The sequence below is a fragment of the Sarcophilus harrisii genome, chromosome 3, assembly GCF_902635505.1.
Source record: "Sarcophilus harrisii chromosome 3, mSarHar1.11, whole genome shotgun sequence".
Taxonomy (NCBI): domain Eukaryota; kingdom Metazoa; phylum Chordata; class Mammalia; order Dasyuromorphia; family Dasyuridae; genus Sarcophilus; species Sarcophilus harrisii.
The window spans coordinates 587205269-587225805 of NC_045428.1; the positions used below are offsets into that span (position 1 = coordinate 587205269).

The 20537-nt window shown below is 46.7% G+C and overlaps 1 protein-coding gene across 2 annotated transcripts in view; it reads left to right on the forward strand.

Annotated features, from left to right (window-relative positions):
- Window positions 1-12556, forward strand: part of SDF4 (stromal cell derived factor 4) — a 36661-nt gene extending 24105 nt beyond the window's left edge. For both annotated transcript variants that reach the window (XM_031963071.1, XM_031963072.1), the window contains exons 4-7: window positions 767-880; window positions 5668-5826; window positions 8319-8494; window positions 11489-12556. In XM_031963071.1, the coding sequence (XP_031818931.1) occupies window positions 767-880; window positions 5668-5826; window positions 8319-8494; window positions 11489-11665 (626 nt within the window). In that variant the 3' untranslated portion in view covers window positions 11666-12556. The remainder of the gene's footprint in view (window positions 1-766; window positions 881-5667; window positions 5827-8318; window positions 8495-11488) is intronic.
- Window positions 12557-20537: the final 7981 nt, after the last annotated feature.

The window sequence follows — 20537 nt, forward strand, 5'->3', positions numbered from 1 at the left end:
GTTTTATGTGACTTCACATGTATAATTGATGCTATATTATGTGCCATTTCGATGAGTGGACTGAAGGACTAGACGGAGAGAGAGGATTTAGAACTCAAATTTTAAAATATTAATGCTAAAATATATATTACATGGTTGAAATAGTTTTTTAATATGGTTGTTAGATTCTTTTGAAAAGTGTTCCTCTTTTAAAAATTTAACTGCTGCTGCAAGCATGACTATTAACCATATATTCCTGTCTGCTTTCTTGGCTATGGGACTTTTCTTAGAAATGTTCAATAGCTTTTCCATACACACAACCTTCCAGCTTCTCCTCTCTTATTTTGGTTGCACTGATTTTGTTTGTAGAGGAGGTTTAAAATTTTACATAAGAATGTTTCTTCGTACCATATTGCCTTTTACCCCTCGGTACCCCTCATTCCATAGTATTTTCTGGGTTAGCATGCCCATAGAAGGGCTGGGCACCCAGTCGGAATTCTGGGAAGGTGGAGGCCAACATGGGGGTTTCCTTGACCAGTTTCTTATCAGCTTTTCTTTTCTCTTCTCACTTCCCTATTCCCCACTTTATCTAAAAGTAAAATTGGACCCAAGAAAAGTATTTTTGAAGCTTTTGTTCAAAAAGAAAACTAGTTAAGTATTTGGGAAGACTCCTGGGGTTTTTCCTGCTTTTTACATATGACTGTAGTATTGGGGTTTTAATAGATATATCAGAAGAGCAGAATGATGTATTATTAAGTATTCTAACATGTTTGATGTATTCTTTTAGGCCGTGTGTCTTGGGATGAATATAAAGTAAAATTTTTGGCAAGCAAAGGGCACAACGAAAAAGAGATTGCGGAAAAAATAAAAAACAATGAGGAGCTGAAAATTGATGAAGAAAGTAAGTAGAGATAAGCCCTGATCCAGGGCCAGGTTTTCTGGGAGTTTTCTGGGATTGCATGGCTTCCTTCTTGGACCAGCAGCTTCCTTCTTGGCCATCGGAACAAGAATGCTGGGGGGCCAGTTGGTGCTTCCTGGGTAAAGTATTTGCTTTGACTTGGATAAGTAAGAGCTGCACTAGGCCGGGGAGCAAGTAGCTCCTAGATGGGGTATGGTGTTGTGCTGCCAGATGTGTAGTGCCAGAGGTGGGGTAACAAATGTGCGGGTGTTCAGGGCCCAGTGAGGGTGCACAGCTCCCAGATGTGTCAGACTGGGGTGACAGTAGCTGCTGGGCTTCAGGCTTCATGAGGCGTTTCACATACAGCAGTATTGCTTTCATTCTTCAGAAGGTGGCAGAATTATTCTGACTGAGCAGGAGCCACCTTGTTGTTGAAGGAGGGACCATGAAGACTTTGGGGGAGTGAATGACTCCCCCCCATGCATAAATATTTGTAAAGGGAAATGGTGATCACGAAGAGCCAGTGTGGCTTCCTCAAGAAGAGGTCCTGGAGGACGGAGCTCATCTCTTTTGGCCAGCCTTACTTACACTGGTTAGAAACATGATGGAGAGTCTGCATAGATGTCAGTAAAGTCTTTGACAGAATCACTCATGTAGACAAGTTAGAGAGGTGGGGGCTGGAGCTCTCATGGTCATGAAAGTCTCTAGTGGAATGCCATAGGAATCTTTCATTGGCTCTGGACCATTTAAAAATTGGATAATTAGGGGTGGAGAGGAAGAAAAGACAGTTCAGAACTTGAAATAAAACAAAAAGTGAAATTAAAATAAAAACAAGTTGAATCATCAACTGGGGAGAAAGCATGACTCGTGTATCTTTTCAACATGAGGACTCAGAGCTAGAAAGGATGGCCAATGTTATTGAACAACAGAGCCCCCAAGGCTTCAGTGGGTTGGAATAAAGACTGGATCTCCTCGAATGACGTTTAATAGAAATCAATGTGAAGTTTTGGTGTTGGGTTTAGAAGATAAGCTTTACAGACACAGAGAGAAGGTGGCGTGTGTAGAAAACTTCTGGGGGTTTGAATGGACTCCATGTGAATCACTCCAGTTTACATGGCAGCAGAAAGGGCCAATGGGAGCTGTGTCTGCCTTCAGAGGAGGGCAGGAGGCCAGCCCTGCTGCCCCGTGTAGTCGTGGACAAGCAGAAGAATGGCCAGAGGGTAGAGGACCTGGAATTCATCTAGATGGAGGAACTCAGGAGGTTTAGATGGGGAAAGAAAAGCTTTGGGGGGAGGAGGAGGTGGGGTGGCTAAGATAGATGGACATGGAGTCCATGTCCATTCCAAAGCTCGTGAGCCTTAGGAATAGATGTGGGGACTGCCAGCAGCAGTTAGGGGGCAGGTCAGGCCCCTCCTAGATCTGGACCTTAGCCATGGAGGGCCCTCCTCACTGCAGGGCTGCTCATGCACATCCTGCTTGAACCTGGTGGCCCCTGAGGGCCCTTCCGGCTCAGGCTCTGGGTTCTTTTGATCTTTGTGTGGATTAGTCATTTTAAAATGGGTTTTTTGTTTTGTTTTGTTTTTGTTTTTTACCCCTTATTCATCAAAAGACAAATATAATTTCTCTATGGTGCAGGTATTTTCCCTTCATCTTAGGACTACGTATATGATTTTCCTTTACAAGAATGCTGAGTAGGCCATTCACATCTGTCAGATACTCATTTGAGTACAAGGTCTTGGGCCCAGTGAGGGGGCTTTGCACACAGTCCTTCGTTTGAATCTCTCAGTAGATTCAGTAGTCCTGGATGAGAGACATTGTTGGTGGGGTGCATGGCTCTCCCATCTAGTAAGTGACATAGAGCTGGGGCTCCAGGCCCAATCTGTTACTGAGAGAGATCAACCAAGTGTGGGAGCCCAGGACGAGGGTATAGATCCAGAGGCTGTAGAAGGCAGCGATGGGGAAGGGGGATTCAGGACAGGACACTCTTAAGAGCTCGGGGAGGCCTCCGAGGAGAGTGGCCCTCCAGCTGAGCCTCAACTACTGGGCGCTTGTCTGTGTCTTGAAACTTGACTGGTCCAAATCTCGTTTTCATGGTTTTTTTCCCCATTTGGTCCGTTCCTATCAGGAAATAATGTTCTATGGTGGACTTTTAGTGGAAATTCTTGTTATTTGTCCTTTTGCACACGGGAATAACCTACAGTAAGAAAAGAATCAGCCTTCGGCTTCTTTGTTATGACTAAGTGTTGGTAGCACAGTTTCTACTTAATGAAAAAGACAAAAGAAACAAGAATCTTGTCTCCATAATCAGAGGAAGGGTCAGGTCAGGCCCGCTAATGCTATCGGCAAAGAAAGGACCGGCCTGACAGTAAGACCAAGTTATTGGTGACTTGGATGGAGGCTGGCCAGTGGCCTTGCTGGGAGGAACACACACACATCCACACATACTCACACTCTCTCACTCCAAAAAATGTTTAACAGGCTCGAGAGCATGGAAGCCAAATCTGATAAGATGAAAATTAGCAGGAATGTGCCAGGTCTTTTACTGGGGTTAAAGAAAAACCGAATATCTGACCCAGGCATTGGAGCGGACTCCCAGCAGTGCGACCCCTCTGTGGGATCTTCTTGCGACTCTGGGTTTTCTCTCCGGCACTGGAGCAGCCTCCTCACCCTGCAAGCTCATTCCTCTCACTCTGTCCCTGCAGCCTCTTTAGATTAGATGGTTCCTCCCAAAACCTCCTTTTTCAAGAGAGAGCCCAAGCCAGTCCTCACCCCACAGGACTTTCTCTCCCTGTCCTCCTCCTCTAGGCTTCTTTCCTAGCTTCTTTTTCTTCCCTTTTAGGGTAGAAGCTCCTCGAGGGCAGGCGGGTGCTTTTCTTTCTGCTTGTTTTTGTCTTCCCATCACTTAGTGCAGCACAAAGTTAGCATTAAATAAACACTCATTAACTCATGTGAAGGGACAGCCACAAAAGCCACCTTCGAGAAGTGCCCCAGGATTGTGATCGCTTCTGTCACCCCGTGAGGTGTGTCCTGTTTCACCTGCTGTCATCCTGGCCTTGTTAGTCCTTGAGCCTTCAACAGGTCTCGGAGGCTTGGAAGGCCCCCCTTGGTGGTTCTGTGGTGGGCTCTGAAGCCCATCTCTCCAGCCATGCCAGTAGCAATGAACTAGACCAGTGGTGCTCAAACATTTTGATTTTGGGCCCCCTTTATACTCTTGCAAATAATCGAGGACCCCAGAGAGCTTTTTTAAAATGTGGGTTAGGTATGCTGTTACGAGTAACGACCATATTAGAACTTAAAACTGATCCACTTTTAAATATTCATGTCAAATAATAAACCCATATGTTAGTTGAAGTACATGAAAGATCGTATTCTGTGGATATATCACTTGAAAAAGGGAGATATAGTCAAATAATATTATAGTATATTACAAAAATAAATTTGACCTCTTGGACCCCCTGAAAAGGTCTCAGGGCCCTTGGACTACACTTTGAGACTGCTTGGACTAGACACCAGTTTTTCTGGGCCCTCTGAGGTTCTGGTGAGGTCTGCTGTCCTGCAGCAGCCATGGTTGTGGTTGGGATCTTGCCACCAAGAGTTTAACGAATCTTTATTTGACTTGAATGGACCACGCCAGGTGGCGTTTTTTACCCCTTATTCATCAAAAGACAAATATTTAAAAAAAAAAAAAAAAAAAAAAAAGCAGCCTTCTCTTTTGACATCATCGTGGAATGCAGCTGGGGATATTTCTCCAGACACTGAAGTGACCATATTGCCTTCCTTGCTGGATCTGAGTTGGAAAAGCTTTTCACTAAGATCACTGACATCTAGAAGGTGGCCCACCTTGTCTGAGGTAGCTGAGTAGCGGCCTCCAGCCTCCCCTTTCTCGGAAGGTGAGAGCTAGCCCTCTGCCCTTCTGTTTGGCCAGGATGTGTGTGACCAAGGCCCAGAGCAGTCAGTCTTGTCCAGTCCCTTGATGGTCTGTTTGCAGTTGTTGAAGTATAGCCTTCGAAGGGCCGTCTCCTCAGTGTGGCCTCCCCAGCCTTCAGGTGATTCCAAGTGCTCGATAGCCAGTAGCCATTGAAAGTCTTCAACTGTGAAAGAAGGAGCTCCTTTCCTGCTTGCTTGGGGCTGGTCTGGGTTGGCGGGGAAGCCTTTACAAAGTGCCTTCTGCAAGCCAGGCATGGTGCCAGGGGATGAAGGCAGAGACAAAAGTAAAGGAGCCTGTGTCTGGAAAGTACCCCGATGTGGAGAGCTGGATTATGGGCCCAACTCAGGAGGCCTGGAGTTAGGATAAGGGCAGAGGAAGGGGTGAGCAAGAGACCGCAGCAGAGACTGACCAGTACTGTCCTCATTTGGGACCATCTTGGGGTTCCAGCCTCAGGCAAAGGGAGTCACTTGCTTCAGTAGATGGCTTTTATTAGTCCCAGGCTGGCAGACCAGCCCCATTTCCCTAGTTTTCATAATAATAAAAGCCTTCCAACTCATCCAATTTCAAGTGATCACGTGCTTTCTGCACATGAAAGAATAGCTTCTGTAGGAGAGGACAAGGCAGCAATCCATTCTCCCCCCCCCTCCCCCCCCGCGTAAATGGCTTTGTCACATGAGATTACATTGGAAGGGTCTGCTGGGTTTATTTATTTTTTTAATTCCAATTTGATGAACTTTTCTTCTTAAAACATATGTAATCAGAACTCCCCAGAAACATCTCCCTTCAGCTGTAGGAGACTAAGGTGTCAGGTATGTGGCACTTGTGATTATTTGTGCTAATGAGATATGATGTCCTTTTTCAGCCCTGGAAGTTCTCGATAATCTCAAGGATCGCTGGTATCAGGCTGACAACCCTCCGGCTGACCTGCTGCTAAATGAGGAGGAGTTCCTGTCCTTCCTTCATCCAGAGCACAGCCGGGGAATGCTTAAGTTTATGGTCAAGGAAATTGTCCGGGACTTGGGTATGTGCTTCCTCCTTGCCCAGGGTAGTAAAGGGGTCTGTTCAGGGCAGGGTGGGGACAGAACCTGGCCTATGGAGATGGGTCAGAGGGATTTAGGGTGTGTTGATCTGGAACAGAGAGCTGACTTTAAATAATTAGAAAGGCCTCTTGTGAAAGGGATCAGATTCACTGGATGGATCCGTTTTGTTTATTTTGCTGATGTTGACTTCTGTTTTTACATCCAATCCAATCTGTTTGCCTTCTGGGCTTCCCTTGTAAGTTGGAAATCTCCATTATAATAAAGAAACCCAGTGACACAGAGCTCAGTGGTGTGACCACCAGGAAGATCCCCTGGCCCCAGAGAGCAGGTGACAATGTCTGTACAACAAACACCTTGCTGACTTGTTTTTTGCTCTGTGGTCTCTCTCGTCCTCCTGGTTCCAGTTACTACACCGGGTGTCCGTTTATTCAAGTGTATCTCTGATCTTTAATTTGGACATAATTGGTTTGAGTAACTCCTGCATCAGGGAAGGAAAAAGGCAGATTTCAGCATGCTCTCCCCTGAGAGTTATGGAATTAGGTATCTTTATCAAGAAGTAGTGAGTTCCCTGACACCAGAAGTATTTAAGGAACAGGTGACTAATTCTCTTATGGCTTTGGGAAGAAAGTTTATTTTAGTATTCTTTGTAGAAGAACTTCCCTGAAATTTAAAAAAAAAAAAAATTTTTTTTTTTTTTTTACCTGTGTTTTTTGTGGTAGAATTTATTAACAATGTAAATTTTGTGGTTTACCGTAGGGGAAAAACAGTTGTTTTTTATAATTCATTCTCAAAGAGAAGCTGCTTACAGCTTCTACCTTCTCTCTTGCCTTAATCTTATACCTTTGAAAATAAGTTTTCTCTTACATTTCTTTATTTTTCGTGCTCTTTTCAGTTCTGACGTTTTCTTCATTTTTTATTCCTAACCCATAAAGGCTGGGCCCACACAAATTGTATGATTTTTTTTTCCTGGACATTTTAAGCATTTTTGGGAAATTCAGGTAAGCGGAGGGATTTTCCCTTCTTGGGCATCTATTCAAAAATTTTTCCAGGACTCTCCCCTACCCTCTGACTCCCTTACTCATTGTCTTATTGGGAAACAGTTATTATTGTAAATACTATATATTCATATATGCTCACATATACATGTGTTCATCTATAGGTATATGTATGTGTATGGTATCATGGCTTATGTGTGAAAGAGAGGACGGTGACCCTCTCTTTGTAATTTCTTGTGTTTTCCCACCGTTGGGACCCTGTTCAAGGCCAGTTCCTTACTTCCACCTTGTGCTTTGTAGATGTGCAAGAATGAATACATGGAGAAATTATTTAAAACATAAAAATAGAGATAGTTTTCCTTTCTTCAGTAAGACTCTGTCATACTAGCTCTCTCTTACTTGAGTTTAAATAATGGCAGAGAGTCCTTTGGAAGCTGCTCAACATCTCTGCCTGTATCTCCCGCGTTTGTGTCCCCCCAAGGTCCAGAGCCCACTCTGTCCCCTGGCAGCTAGAGGACTTTTCCTTTTATTAAGCATTCACCGAGGGCCTGGGTCCCAGGCATTTCTTTTGTTAAAATCTGGTTTGGGCTGTGGGCCTCAGCAGAGCTCATGTTTGATGAGCTCACTGGGAATGGAGAGAGAAGGGGGCTCAGAGCAGAGCTGGCCTTGGAAAGGGGCAGCCAGGAGGGTCTTCTGGGGAAGGGGATCAGGTAGCAGAAAGGGAATGGATGGCAGGTAGCCAGGAGTGACGGTTCTCTAGAAAGAATTGTGAGAAGCTGCAGCTTTTTTAGAGGGATTCTAAACAAGGGTCTGGGGAAGGTGTGAATAGAGAATGCTGGGCCTGACGGTGCAGTGCTGCCTTCTGGTGTTACTCACTGTGTGACTGTGGGTGAACCTTTGGGCCTCTCAGCCTCAGTTTCCTCCTCTACCAGATGTCTTCAGGCTCTAAACCTGTGATCTGATGCTGTTGTTCCTTTCAACTCTAAAAGACACTCCTGTGATCTGGTGGATCACTGGTCTGTCCTGCTTGTCAGGTGCCCTGGGGAGAGCTACAAAGAGCTTAGGTGGGGTGGGCAGGGAAAGGGGGACAGGACATGCCCAGGTGACTCGGGTCCAACGTGGGAGGAATGGCTCTATCTGGGGTTCCCGGGGCATAAGGGTTGTGGGCATCCTTGCCCCTTCACCAGAGACTAAGGTTCTGTTTTTGGGAAGACTCTTAATTCACTGGCATCTCACATGGCATCTGTGTTTCAAGCTACTTCAACTAATCTAAGTTTTATGGGACTAGTAAGGTAAATGAAATATATGGCCTGACTTGTTCCAAGAAAAAGCAAAAGTTTGGGCTAAATTTGTCACCCCAGACTTAGGTGGTCATCTCTGTGCTTAGGGGTGACTTGTTTCTGTTGTTCTGCATGCTCAGTTGCAAATCTTTTGTGTCCGTTTCTCATGGGCCTTCTTTCTTCAAACCTCTTCTCCAGACCAGGATGGTGATAAGAAGCTGGTTTTGTCCGAGTTCATTTCCCTGCCTGTCGGGACAGTTGAAAACCAGCAGGCCCAGGACATTGATGACGACTGGGTGAAAGACAGGAAGAAGGAATTTGAAGAAGTTATTGATGCTAACCATGATGGGATTGTCACCATGGATGAGCTTGAGGTGAGGCTCGTGGAGGGGACTTGTCTGGAGGCCTTCTCTCTACCTTTATCGGTTTGTGACAGCTCCTCAGGTCTTTCATTATGGCTTTTGGTGATCTGGTTCAGTCACTGCTCCTAGGCCCAGCCAGGCCTATGTTGTGGGCAGCCATCCGACTCTCCTGCCATTGGGAAGAGAGGGCTTTCTTCCATTTCAGGTCAGCGAGCCTTTGTTGGGTGTCGCCTGGGTGAATCCCATCTCTTATGTAAGAGAGTTAAGAGGGGGTTGTGGGGATTTTCATTCTGGGTGATCTGTCATTCCTAATTCGATTATCTAGTCTGCCCACCTTCACACTTCTGCTCTGAAGATCCAAATAGTCCTTAAACTAACTCATGGGCATTCATAGTAGGAGGCCATTTATTGTTTAAGACCCATTCCTTTGTAGTATATGATCACTTAAGTTCCGCGGTGGTCTGCTTCCTAGATTTCACTGGTGCAGGGGATAGTCAATAAGGAGCCTCCCTGTGCCAGTGTAGTGGACCCCACCTTTCCTGCAGTTCAGGGTCTTGGAGAGTTACTCTAGACCCCTGATGGGACCAAGCAACTTGCGCTGCCTTTGGGGTCAGCTCTCTCTAGTTTGCCACCCTGCTTCACTGAAGTGTGTCATTTTTGGAGAGCAGTTTTATATATGGAAGAAGTATGGTGGGGGAGGAGGAGAAGAAAGAAGGAGGGAGATGGAGGCAGGGAAAGAGAGGGGGAGAGAGGATGCTAATAGTGGTTCATTAAAAATTTTAAAGGATGTACAACCCGGTGCTTTGGCTGGGCTACCATTATTTCATAAACTTACCAAGGGTCCCTGGTTCTCCCCATGCCTCTGGGGGCATTGGAACCCTTGCCCACAGCTTTGAATAATGAAATTCTTGCCAGTGTTTAGGCTTCTGTAGAAAGAAGGAGATGGTCATTCAACATCTGGGTATGTCCTGGGGGCACTGCATAGGTTTTCCTACTTTTAGAAATCTTTTCTCTAAGCTCCCACTTACTGGAGAGGGAAGCTCGGCTGGTTAGAGGAAGGGCTGGCAGCACTTTGTTGCTGCTGTTGCTGGTCTGACAGAGTGGGTTTCTGGGCACGGACCTGGAAAGAGGCTCGGGGGGACTGGGGATGCTGACCCTCACCTCACCTTTCCTTTTAGAATAGAAAGGGGATTTCTGGAGTCCAGGAGCAGGAGCGCTCTGCCAGGGCAAGTAAGTCTGTCTTGTCTGATGTTTCACAGATGAAGAAATCAAGTCTTGGAGAAGAATTGCACTCTAATCACAGTCTCTTTCAGCTCTAAAATCTTTGGTTCTCTCCTTTAAGAAAACTTGGAGTCATCTTGAGTCATAGGGTGTGTAAGAAGCAAAGCGTCCAGTCCCCTGTGTCCACCCTGGCTTTTCCTCATTACTCTGGGTGCAAAGTGCTTCCTAAGGGTTTAGTACATTGGCGGGGCCAAGATGGCCACTGTGTTGGGAGCGGCAGACTGAGGAGGTTGGGTTATAAGGAAGAGCTCAGCCGTCACAGAGAACAAGAAGAGGCAGCGAGGTCTGGAATCCCCCTTTCTGGAAGATTTCAGAGGCCTTCTCCCCTGCTCTTGGCTCATAGCAGAAGCACCCACCCCTGGCTCCCAGTGTTTGGCCCCGGGCTTGGGGCTCCCTTTCTGGCCTTTGTTCTTCAGCTTCTGTCCTGTAGGGAGAAAGATGGGAAACCGAGGAGAAGCAGCTGGTGCTGCTGTAGCCCTGGGTGAAGTCGTGCAGGCGTGGGATCCCTCGTCCCGGGCATTGCCCTGCTTGTGTGCCTCGAAGCCAAAGGGGTTGCCCATCAGTGCTTCCCTGGCAGAGGTGGGCTAGGCGGCCGCGCTCACAACTGGGGAGCCCTGCTCAGGAGCGGGGGGCTTCATACAGAAAACCTGTCACTGGGAGGATGGAGCCACACAGAGCCCAGGACAGGCCCAGAGCTTGTCAGTCAGTCAGCATCTCTCAAGTAAGAAGACTTCTGTCAGGGAGAGAAGGTTGATACAAAGCACATCAAGGAATTTGTGGTAGGTGCGAGGCAGCCAGGAGAATCAGGATGGGCTTCATGGAGGAGGTAGTACCTGAGGTAAACTCTGAAGGAGACCAGGAAGCAGAGGGAAGCGTGGGGGGAGGGAAGGCATGCTAGGTTTGGGGGGCAAAGGTGTGGAGACAGGATGTGCCAGATGGAGCTGTTTGGTGCCCTCTTGGCAAACAAGTTTGAATTTGACCTTTGAGTAAGGGGGAACCCTGCAGTTTTTCAAGCAGGGGAGTGAGATGGTTAGCCTTGTGCTTTAGCAAAATCATTTTGGTGGCTTGCGGAAAGTAGGTGGACTGTGGAGGACTTCCCTAGGTCTTGTGGCAGCTTGCCTAAGAGCCAGCCCGCAGGCCTGCCCTTCTTGGCCACGAGGGAACGGCAAGTGCGTTCTAGTGTGGGAGTAAACAGGAAACCTGCTGGGGCCCTGGACACGTTGAGCCTCCGGTGCCCATGGAAACAAAAGTGGGCTTTTTGTTCGTTTGCCTTGGGCCAAGGATGAGATTGCAGAGTTCCCTCTGGGCAGGAGCCTCCGAACAGGCTGGCTTCCTGGGCGCCCCATTGACGGCACCGGCTTCCTGTGGTATTTCGTGGCCTTCTTTCCTTTCAGTGGCAGTTCTTTGCTTGTGAATATGGGATATGAGTTCAGAATTCATCCTCAGCCCATCGCCGCCACTTCTGGCTTCTGCAGAATGTGGAGGGTGCCTATGGCAGGAGGGGCTCAGAGAAACAGCGACGTTGGAAAAGGGACTTTTTCCTCATATTACTCTGTTTGGGAGATTGGGAAAGGTGGATGCAAATCAGCCATTTGTAAGTGAAAAATGTATTTTAGTGCCAGTAAATGCCCCAAACCTGGAGGAGTTTGGGCATTTGGGGTTCATGCCTTAAGGGGTCCTGGTGTAGTTCTTCACTCTGTCTTTCTGATGGTTTGTCTCTCATAGGAGTACATGGACCCCATGAATGAATACAACGCTCTCAACGAAGCCAAACAGATGATAGCCGTGGCCGATGAGAACCAGAACCACCACCTCGAGATGGAGGAGATCCTGAAATACGGGGAGTACTTCACAGGGAGCAAGTTAATGGACTATGCCCGGAACGTCCACGAAGAGTTCTGAGGTCTCCCTCCTGCGGAGCTTGCTGCACCTTCTCGCACTCCTGCCCTTGCTCCTGCCCCACTGACGAGAGAATAGAATTCTCCTGCTGCTATTTGTGGTGTGAGTGCGTGTGCTGTGTGTGTGTGTGTGTGTGTGTGTGTGTGTGTGTGTTTCTGAGAGAGAGAGATTGTGTGTGTGTGCACGGGTATGTGTATATGTGTGTGTGCTCGCGCACTCTCACTGTTCTGGAACAGAGCCTTTCGTCCACATAGAACTCTAGACGTGTGGGTCCGTTGTCCTGCAGCCCATCCCGGCTCAGCAGGGGAGTGGCCACTTGGAATGCTTTTCCCAGAGCCAACCACCATCTTTTCAACCAGACCCGTCCTTTGGCTCATGACACCCCTCCGGGAACCAGCTGAGTGGGAGCGGGGGACGTGAGGGTTTCTCTGTGGCTTAGGAAGGAGGAAGCGAGCCCAGGGGCCAGTGCTTGGCCGGCAGGCCGAGGAAGGACAGGGATGGTCTTTCCCAACAAGTGGGGGCATCCCGCTTAGCCCTGAGACTGTGGCAATGAGGCCTCCGTTAATGTTTACTCTGGCTGCCTTGAGTTGGTCCTTAGAAGTCATCCAGGGAGAGGATCCGAACTGGGCACAAGCAGCACGATCTCCATGTTCTTTTGGCATTTTCTGGAGCAGTCCCGGGCCCGCTCGGAGCTGGCCACGCCAGAGTGACGGAGGCTTTAGTTTGGAGGGAACGGGCTCTCCCTCCTCGTCCCCAGTGAGGAAGCCCCCACTCCGCATCAGACTGTTGGGAGACACTCACATCTGGATCGGGCCTCCCCTGCCCTTCCTGTATTGTTATTTTGTCCCAACGGCAGTTTTGTTTTTCAGATTTATTAAAAATCTCCTCAGAAAGCTTGGCTTGTCATGTTCATTGAAAGCACCCGGGGGTGGCTGGTCCAGGAGTGACTTAGCCAGGGTCCCACGGAGGGCTGTGCCAGAGGTGGGCCGGAAGGCTCCTGTGGTCCCCAGATCCCGTCTTCCCGTTATACTGCCCTGGCCAGGGAGAGCAGCCTCTGAGGCCTCCCATTAATACCTGCTGTTCACGTGATACAAAATGTCACCCATGGGCGTGCCCAGGGCGGCAGTGGCCCCCTTTACCTCACTGAGACAGAAAACTGAGGTCTGCCCACAAAAAGGAGCGAGCTTGCCCAAGGAAGTGGCCAGGCTTTGTGGTGGGGGATTGTGTCTCGGGGTGGGGGGGCCTGGGACGGTGACCAATAACAGTCTTGCTCGGGCAGAAGGATCCGGGCCCCCGTCACTGCAGAGGAGGGACCGGACTCACCTGCCGCAGACTCCGAGGGACACAGGGCCTGCTGCTGGTAAAGGCCGGCAGTCAGTGCCAGGGAGCTGCTGCGGGCCAGCCCGGAGCAGAAGAGGACCCTGAATGGGCTTGGCCTGGTGGAAAGCACCCGCCTGCCCACGCCCTTTTCTCCTGGGTCTCCCTGGAGGTGCCTTTCTCATCTCCCGAGGGCTTAGTCTTCAGGGCCATGTGTGGCCCGGCCCGGTGCCTCTCAGGATGTGATGGCTTTTTTCCATCCTCCCCTGGGTTCTTATCTTCCCTGCTGCCGGTCCCTGATGACGTGCTCCCCGCTTGCTCACGCTGCATCTGCCTGATGGGCTCGTTTCAGTTATCTGGGTGCTGTGAGTCATGCGTCAGCCTGGGCTGGCTTTGGGGAGGGGGGTCACCGGGGGATCCCGAAAGGCTTTTAATAGACATGTGTGCTTGTACAGCATGCAATTGGGGGGGGGGGAGGGCGTGTGGGGGAGCATGTCCTACAGAAGTCTCATTTGGGTCACTGACCTGGGGGGCGGGCTGCCCCTCCCAGCCCCCTCCTCCCAGGGGTGTATGTTCTGAGGGCCATAAGCAGGCCGGTCTCCTCCTGGGACAGAGGCAGGGCCCCCTTACATCATTTGTCCTTGGCTAGAAGTCGCATTCAGCCACACCACTCCCCAGGACCCCCTCCTTGGCCGGTGGTCTGCAGATCAACTGACTTTGGCCTGCAGAACCAGCCCATTGGCGAGAGTCCAGGTTTATAGAAAAGCAGCATAAAAGAGAGGCCAGAGCACTGAGTGTCCAGTCCTGCTCGGGCCCCAGGTAGCTGGGCAGCTGCTCCCACCTTAAGTTCGCAGATATCTGCGGTGTGAGCCCTTGCCCAACCTCTCGTGCTCCTTTACCCACCTGAGACTAGTGTCCCAATGGCTGGGCGCTAAAGGCCTTAGCTTAAAGAGGCTCCCACTCTATCCTGGGGGACCCAGGGGACTCTGGAGGACAAAGTGACCCCGGCGGCCACAGCCTCGCCTCCGGGTGTCATCAAGGACAAAGGACCAAGGAGGCACAGATAAACCTTCCTCTCTGGGTGACGGGCAGCGAGCGAGAGCTTCGCAAGCAATGCTTTCTTTCTTTGGGGTCAGCGCATTTCGGGCAGGGGGCTCTGCTGCTGACCAGTTTCCCAGCATGGGTGTGATTGGTGAGTGTGACCAGTTCCATGGAAAGTTGTCTATTTTTCTCTTATTAACTCTTTCCAAAGCCTTCGGAGACGCCCTGTTTTCCCCTTGCTGACATGTCTGCTGAGCCAGCTCTGGCCTAAGTGTGATTGAGCTAGACTCTCCCCGCTGGCTGGGGTTGCTCCCTACCTCACCGAAAGCCGTTTCTTGCAGCGGGCCTGACTGTGAGTGGGCAGAGTTTGTCTAAAAATAGACGAGGGGGAAACTTTGTCCTTCCTTGGGAGTTTAGCTCCCTTTAGAAGGGCTTTCGCATCAAGCTTCAGATCTTGCTGGTATCAACATAGCAGGGATTGGACCACGGAACCATGGCTCCCAGCGAGGTGGCTCGAGACTGCCGGATGCACAGAGACCCTGGTCAGGCTTCTGCCTATCCATCTGTGGCCCCCTCTTCGGTCTCCATCACAAGCCATGGGGTCAGCGAAGGCCAGAGCACATCACGGCTGTTCTATCCGAGAGCCCCTTCTCCAAGCAGGCCCAAGGCCCCGCTGTTGGAAATGTGAACAGAGTAAGAAGTCTGACGTCGGCTGTGGGGCCGTCAGCCCTGCCTGATGCTTTGTAGACTTTCTGGTGATGGAAAATGCTTCTGAGGACCGTGCTGGCACCTGCCCCTGCAGCCAGGAAGTTGTTCTTTTGTTTTTCACTCACGGCTGACTCTTTGCGATCCCTTTTGTGCTTTTTGCCATTTCCTTCTCCAGCCCATTTTTACAGATGAGGTAAAAAAGTTCCAGTGACTTACCCAGTGCCCGAGGCCAGATTCGAACTCAGGGTTTCCTTATTCTGGGGTTCCCACTCTGGTCTGCTGCAGTTCGAATATGACTTCAAGCACACACCAGCTGTGTGACCTTGGGCAAGTCCAACCTAGATGCCTCAACTGTGAAAAGGGCCTGCTGGGAGAAGCAAATCTGTATTTATTCATATTAATATTTGTAAAGCACTTGGCACATTGGCTGGCATGTGGTAGCATTTCCTAAATACCCATTTCCTTCCTATTGAATTTTATCTCAGTAAATTCAGCCCAATGCTCTCGTCTGTCAGGATCTTCTAAAGTCCTGGTGATGTTAGGCAGTCTCCCACGATATCAAGGCCTGTTTCCAATTGTCCTTTTCCCTGGGTCCCTGGGTCCCTCACTTCGGTCCAACTCATGACATCACCTCCCTGAATCAAGGTCCTTGAAGGACAAACTAGAGTATCCGGCTCTGTCCCCCACCCCCACCCTTTTTACTAATTTGATAAGCATGTTTTTTAAGCCACTGATGAACAACAATTAAGCAGCGATCCTTAGGGCTTTCCACCGGGGCCCTACTGTTGGGCTCTGCTCTTTCTGGCCCTCTGACCAGTTCAATCCAGTCTCTCTCCATCTTCTCTAGGAGAATGGCCTGAGATGCTTTAGCAGATCCTTAGCTTAGTAGCCCTGCAAAAAAGGACCCCATGTAAATCAAAGCACCCTAAGGCTAAGGCCAGTGGGATCTGCAGAGGCCTGGGAAGTCTCCAGGAAAGCAGGGGCAGCGAGTATCCCCGTGAGTGTTCTCCCTAGCACTTGGCGCCCTGGCTGACTCCTCATTGTACCACCACAGCACAGCCTGCACTGAATTCACTCAGCGCGAGACCTCCCAGCGGCCTGCTGGGAAAAATATAACTGTCAAGTTATGTCCCAGAGGTAGCACCGAACCAAGGGAAGCTAGTCCAAGCAGTTGGGGCTGAGGCTTGCACATCAAAAGGCCTGATTTCCCTTCACCTGTAGCTGCTCTGACCTGGGGAGGGAACGGGGATTTCCAGTACCTAGCGGAGGAAGAAAAAAAAACCCCTGGGGATGGATGAAAGCAGGGAAGGAAGGAGGGTTGTTTTTTCAGGTTTGGTGGTGTTTTTAATAACGTATATGAAGGGAGAGCGTACTTATCCTCTTCCCATCCTTCCCCATCAGGGCCAGCAGTAATGTCGGGAAGAGAAAAAAGTTGGCTTCTGACTCGAGCAACCTTCCTGTCCCTAGGAAAGAACTCCCAGTCAGACAATGTGAGTTAATGACAGTTATTTCATTATTATTATGTTTAAAATAACCACTTTATACATCTCTTGTGGGATTCTCACAACAACCCTATAAACGCTATTATTGTGATTATTTTTCACTTTATAGATGAGGAACCTGAGACAGACAAAATTTAAGCCCTTTCAGGGACTACCAGCTGATCCCAGAAGCCACCTGCTCCTGCAGTTCTACAAGCCGCTTCCATCCCTACAACACCCTCCCTTTCTCACGTCTGCCCAAGGAATCTTGGCTCGTTAACACAAGTCTAGCCTTCGTGCAACAAGCCAGTGGTGAGTTCAAAAAGCGTTTTTGTTCCTGAGAAGTTTGGAGGATGCTTGGCCTGCATCGGGCCGGAAAAGAAACGGGAACTGCAGAGCCAGTCCAGCAGGCCTCGCCCTGTCCATGGGTCGTTCCATAAAATCTCAGCCTCTCTTCCTGCTTTCACTGTTTCCTTTCTTGGAGTCATGGTGACAAAGGACAAAACTGGTTTTTCACATCAGCAAAGTCTTAGAAAAATAGAAAGTGTTGTACAGAAGGGAGCTGACGACTGAGTTTGCAGCTCTAAATACTTAAGCTGTTCCATGAAAATCTCTGCAAATCGGTATTGATGGGATGGGATCCCATCGGCTTATCCAGTCTCCCATCCCTAAGATCCTTGACTTTGCACTTCATTTAAAATGTTCATTTAGGGGCAGCTGGGTGGCGCAGTGGATAGAGCACCAGCCCTGAAGTCAGGAGGGCCTGAGTTCAAATGTGGCCTCAGACACAACACTTCCTAGCTGTGTGATCCCGGTCAAGTCACTTAACCCCAATCGCGTCAGCAAAAAGCAAGCAATAATTGAATGAATGAATGAATAGATAGATAAATAAATAAATAAATAAAATGTTCATTTAGTAAGGCTCAAAGAAAGAAGAGATGATTAGTGGTGTCATAAGTATAAAGAAGCTTATTGCCTTATTGGCCCCATAATGCTAAGATGGTCTGCAATCCAGAGATATGTGCCTGATGTGGTTCAGAACTTCCAAGACTTGTCAAAGCATACGATTCCTGCCCAATTCTGATGAATGGGAGAAATGTAGGAAGTAGGATGGCTAGCAGTAGTCAGAAAGTTACACTCTATGACCTGTGGGGCTCTACTTGCCACTATACTACTACTACTACTACTATTTCTATTACTATTACTACTACTACTACTACTACTATTTCTATTACAACTACTACACTACTACTACTACTATTATTATTACTATTACTAATACACTACTACTACTACTACTACTACTATTATTACTACTACTACACTACTACTATTATTTCTATTACTACTACTACTACTATTATTATTACTATTACTACCACTATACTACTATTATTACTACTATAATACTACTACTATTATTTCTATTACTACTACTACTACTATTATTATTACTATTACTACCACTATACTACTATTATTACTACTATAATACTACTACTACTATTTCTATTACAACTACTACACTACTACTACTACTATTATTATTACTATTACTAATACACTACTACTACTACTACTATTATTATTACTACTACTACACTACTACTATTATTTCTATTACTACTACTACTACTATTATTATTACTATTACTACCACTATACTACTATTATTACTACTATAATACTACTACTATTATTTCTATTACTACTACCATTATTATTACTATTACTACTACTACACTACTTCTATTATTACTATTATTACTACTCCACTTCTACTACTAGTACTGACTACTAGTCTACTAGGTCTACTAGGTTCTCACCCTAACCCTTACTGTTTCTTGAATCTCCAAATGCTCTTCCAGTCATTCATTCATTATCTGAAAGAAATTGCCTTTTTTTCCACATGGGAGGTGGATCTCCATTTCTTTTTCAGTAAATTGATGGTATTGGGGTAGGTACCTGATCACTAAGGTCCTTTTCATCTTGGAATCTTCCATTCTCCATCTTGAAACCTTCCCTAACTCCCCCAGCTGGATTTAGAGGTTGGGGACTATATGTGTACAAATACATGCAGACTAGATGCAGAGTGATATCTGGGATTGAAGCATCCATAATTGTAAGGGGGGACCCAGGGAAAGGTTCACAAAGATGCATAGGGGTGGGGAAGGGGAAATAACCTACCTGGACTCAGCCCCTGAACAAAACAGAAGGGGTATAGATTTTCCAGGGGTTTTTTTTTGACAAATACCAAGGAGCCCCTTGCTCCAAACCCCCAAACCATCTGCTTTCTCTTATCCTATTTCCTCTCTCCACCAACCAATCAACAAACTAGACTTTTATGTTTTAAAAAATGATATAATGTGGAGGGGGAAGTATCTGTGGGAAAAATTCTGGTGATTTTAAGGAACTCAGTTTGAGTCAGCAGTGTGACAGGTTCCCCCCAAACAACAAATCTGACCTTCAACTATACTGAAAGGTCTCGTGCCCGGGACTAGAAAGTTCTAGCTGTGTTCTCCTCTGCCTTACTTGGACTTCACTGAGTATGTGTTCGTTTTGAGCAACAGAAGGTATTGACAAGCTTGAGAGTAACTGAGGAGGGGGACAGTGACCATGATGATAAAAGACCTGGAGTCTATATTGTATGGGGATCCCTCAAAGAGAATAGGAATATTTAAATTGGAAAATGGAAGCTGTTAGGGGGAGGAAGGTGTGGGGCAGACTGGATGGGTGGACACAGGGTGATCCTGGCTCCAGTGGACCTCAGCTTTTGGGACAAGAACTAATAATTTGACAAAAACTCCTGGGAAAACTGGAAAACAGTATGGCAAAGACTAGATATAGGCCAATTGCTTAGTCTACATACTAAGTCACAATAGGTACATGATTTAGACATAAGGGGTGATACCATAAGTAAATAAATAGTTTACCTGTCAAATGTATGGAGAGGGGAAAATTTTTGGCCAAATATAAGATAGAGAGAACATTATGAGATATAAAATGGATATCTTTGACTATGTTAAATGAAAAAGGTTTTGTACAAACAAAACCAGAGCAACCAAGATTAGAAGGAAAGCAGAAAGCGGGGAAACAATTTTTATAGCAAGTCTCTCTGATAAAAGCTTCATTTCTCAAATACATAGAGAGCTGAGTCAAATTCATAGGAATACAAATCACTTCCCAAATGATAAATGGTCAAAGGAAATGAACAAGCAGTTTTCAGATGAAATCAAAACTATAGTCAAATGAAAAAAAAAATGCTTTAAATCACTATTGATTAGAGAAATTCAAATTAGTGCAACGCTGAGGTACCGCCATTCACATCTATCGGATTGACTAATATGAGAGAAAAGGAAAATGATAAACATTGGAGAGGATGTGAGAAAATTGAGAACCTAATGTATTGTTGAGCTTAGTTGTGAATTGATGCACAAAAGCGCGTTAAACGATGAATACCCTTTGAACCTTCAAAACTACTACTAAGTCTGTATCCCAAAGAGATTTAAAAAAAAAAAAAAGGAGGGGAGGAGGAAGACCCATTTGTACAAAAATATTTAATATAGTTTTTTTGTGATGGAAAAGAATTGAAATTTAAGAGTGTGCCGATGTTTTGGGAAATGGTTAAACAAGTTGTGGTATATAATAGTAGCAGAATACTATTGCACTATAAGAAATAGCGAGCAAGATAATTTCAGAAAAACCTAGAAAGACTTAGATGAACAGAGCAAAATGAAGTGAACAGAACCAGAACATTGTACACCACAATAGCAATATTGTACCATACTCAACTATGAATGATGTAGCTCTTTTAAAAAATACAGTGATCCAAGACAACGCCAAAGGACTCATGATGAAAAATGCTATCCACATCCAGAGAAAGAACTTGATTGAAGTATATTATTTTCACTTTATTTTTTTGTCATTTCCCCCTTTTGGTCTGTTTCTTCTTTGAAACATTAGTATTTACTAAATTACTAAATTACTAAATATTTAGTAATTTGAAACATTACTATTTAAATTTATTTGACTATGGAATAATATGATCGAACATGTAATCTATATCAAATTGCTTATACCATCTTAGGGAGGAGGAAGGGGATGGGGAGAGAAAGTTTGGAAATCACAATTTAAAAAAAAATCAATGTTAAAAATCATCTTTACATGTAATTGGGAAAAATAAAAAAAAGTTTAAAAAGGAAGTTGATTCAACCGGCTGATACAATTCATGAAAAGGAATGATAAGTGACGAGTCTGGAAAGATAGGCTGGATCCTAATTGTGAAGGGCTTAAAATGCCAAAGAAAATGATATTTGAGCCTTTGGACT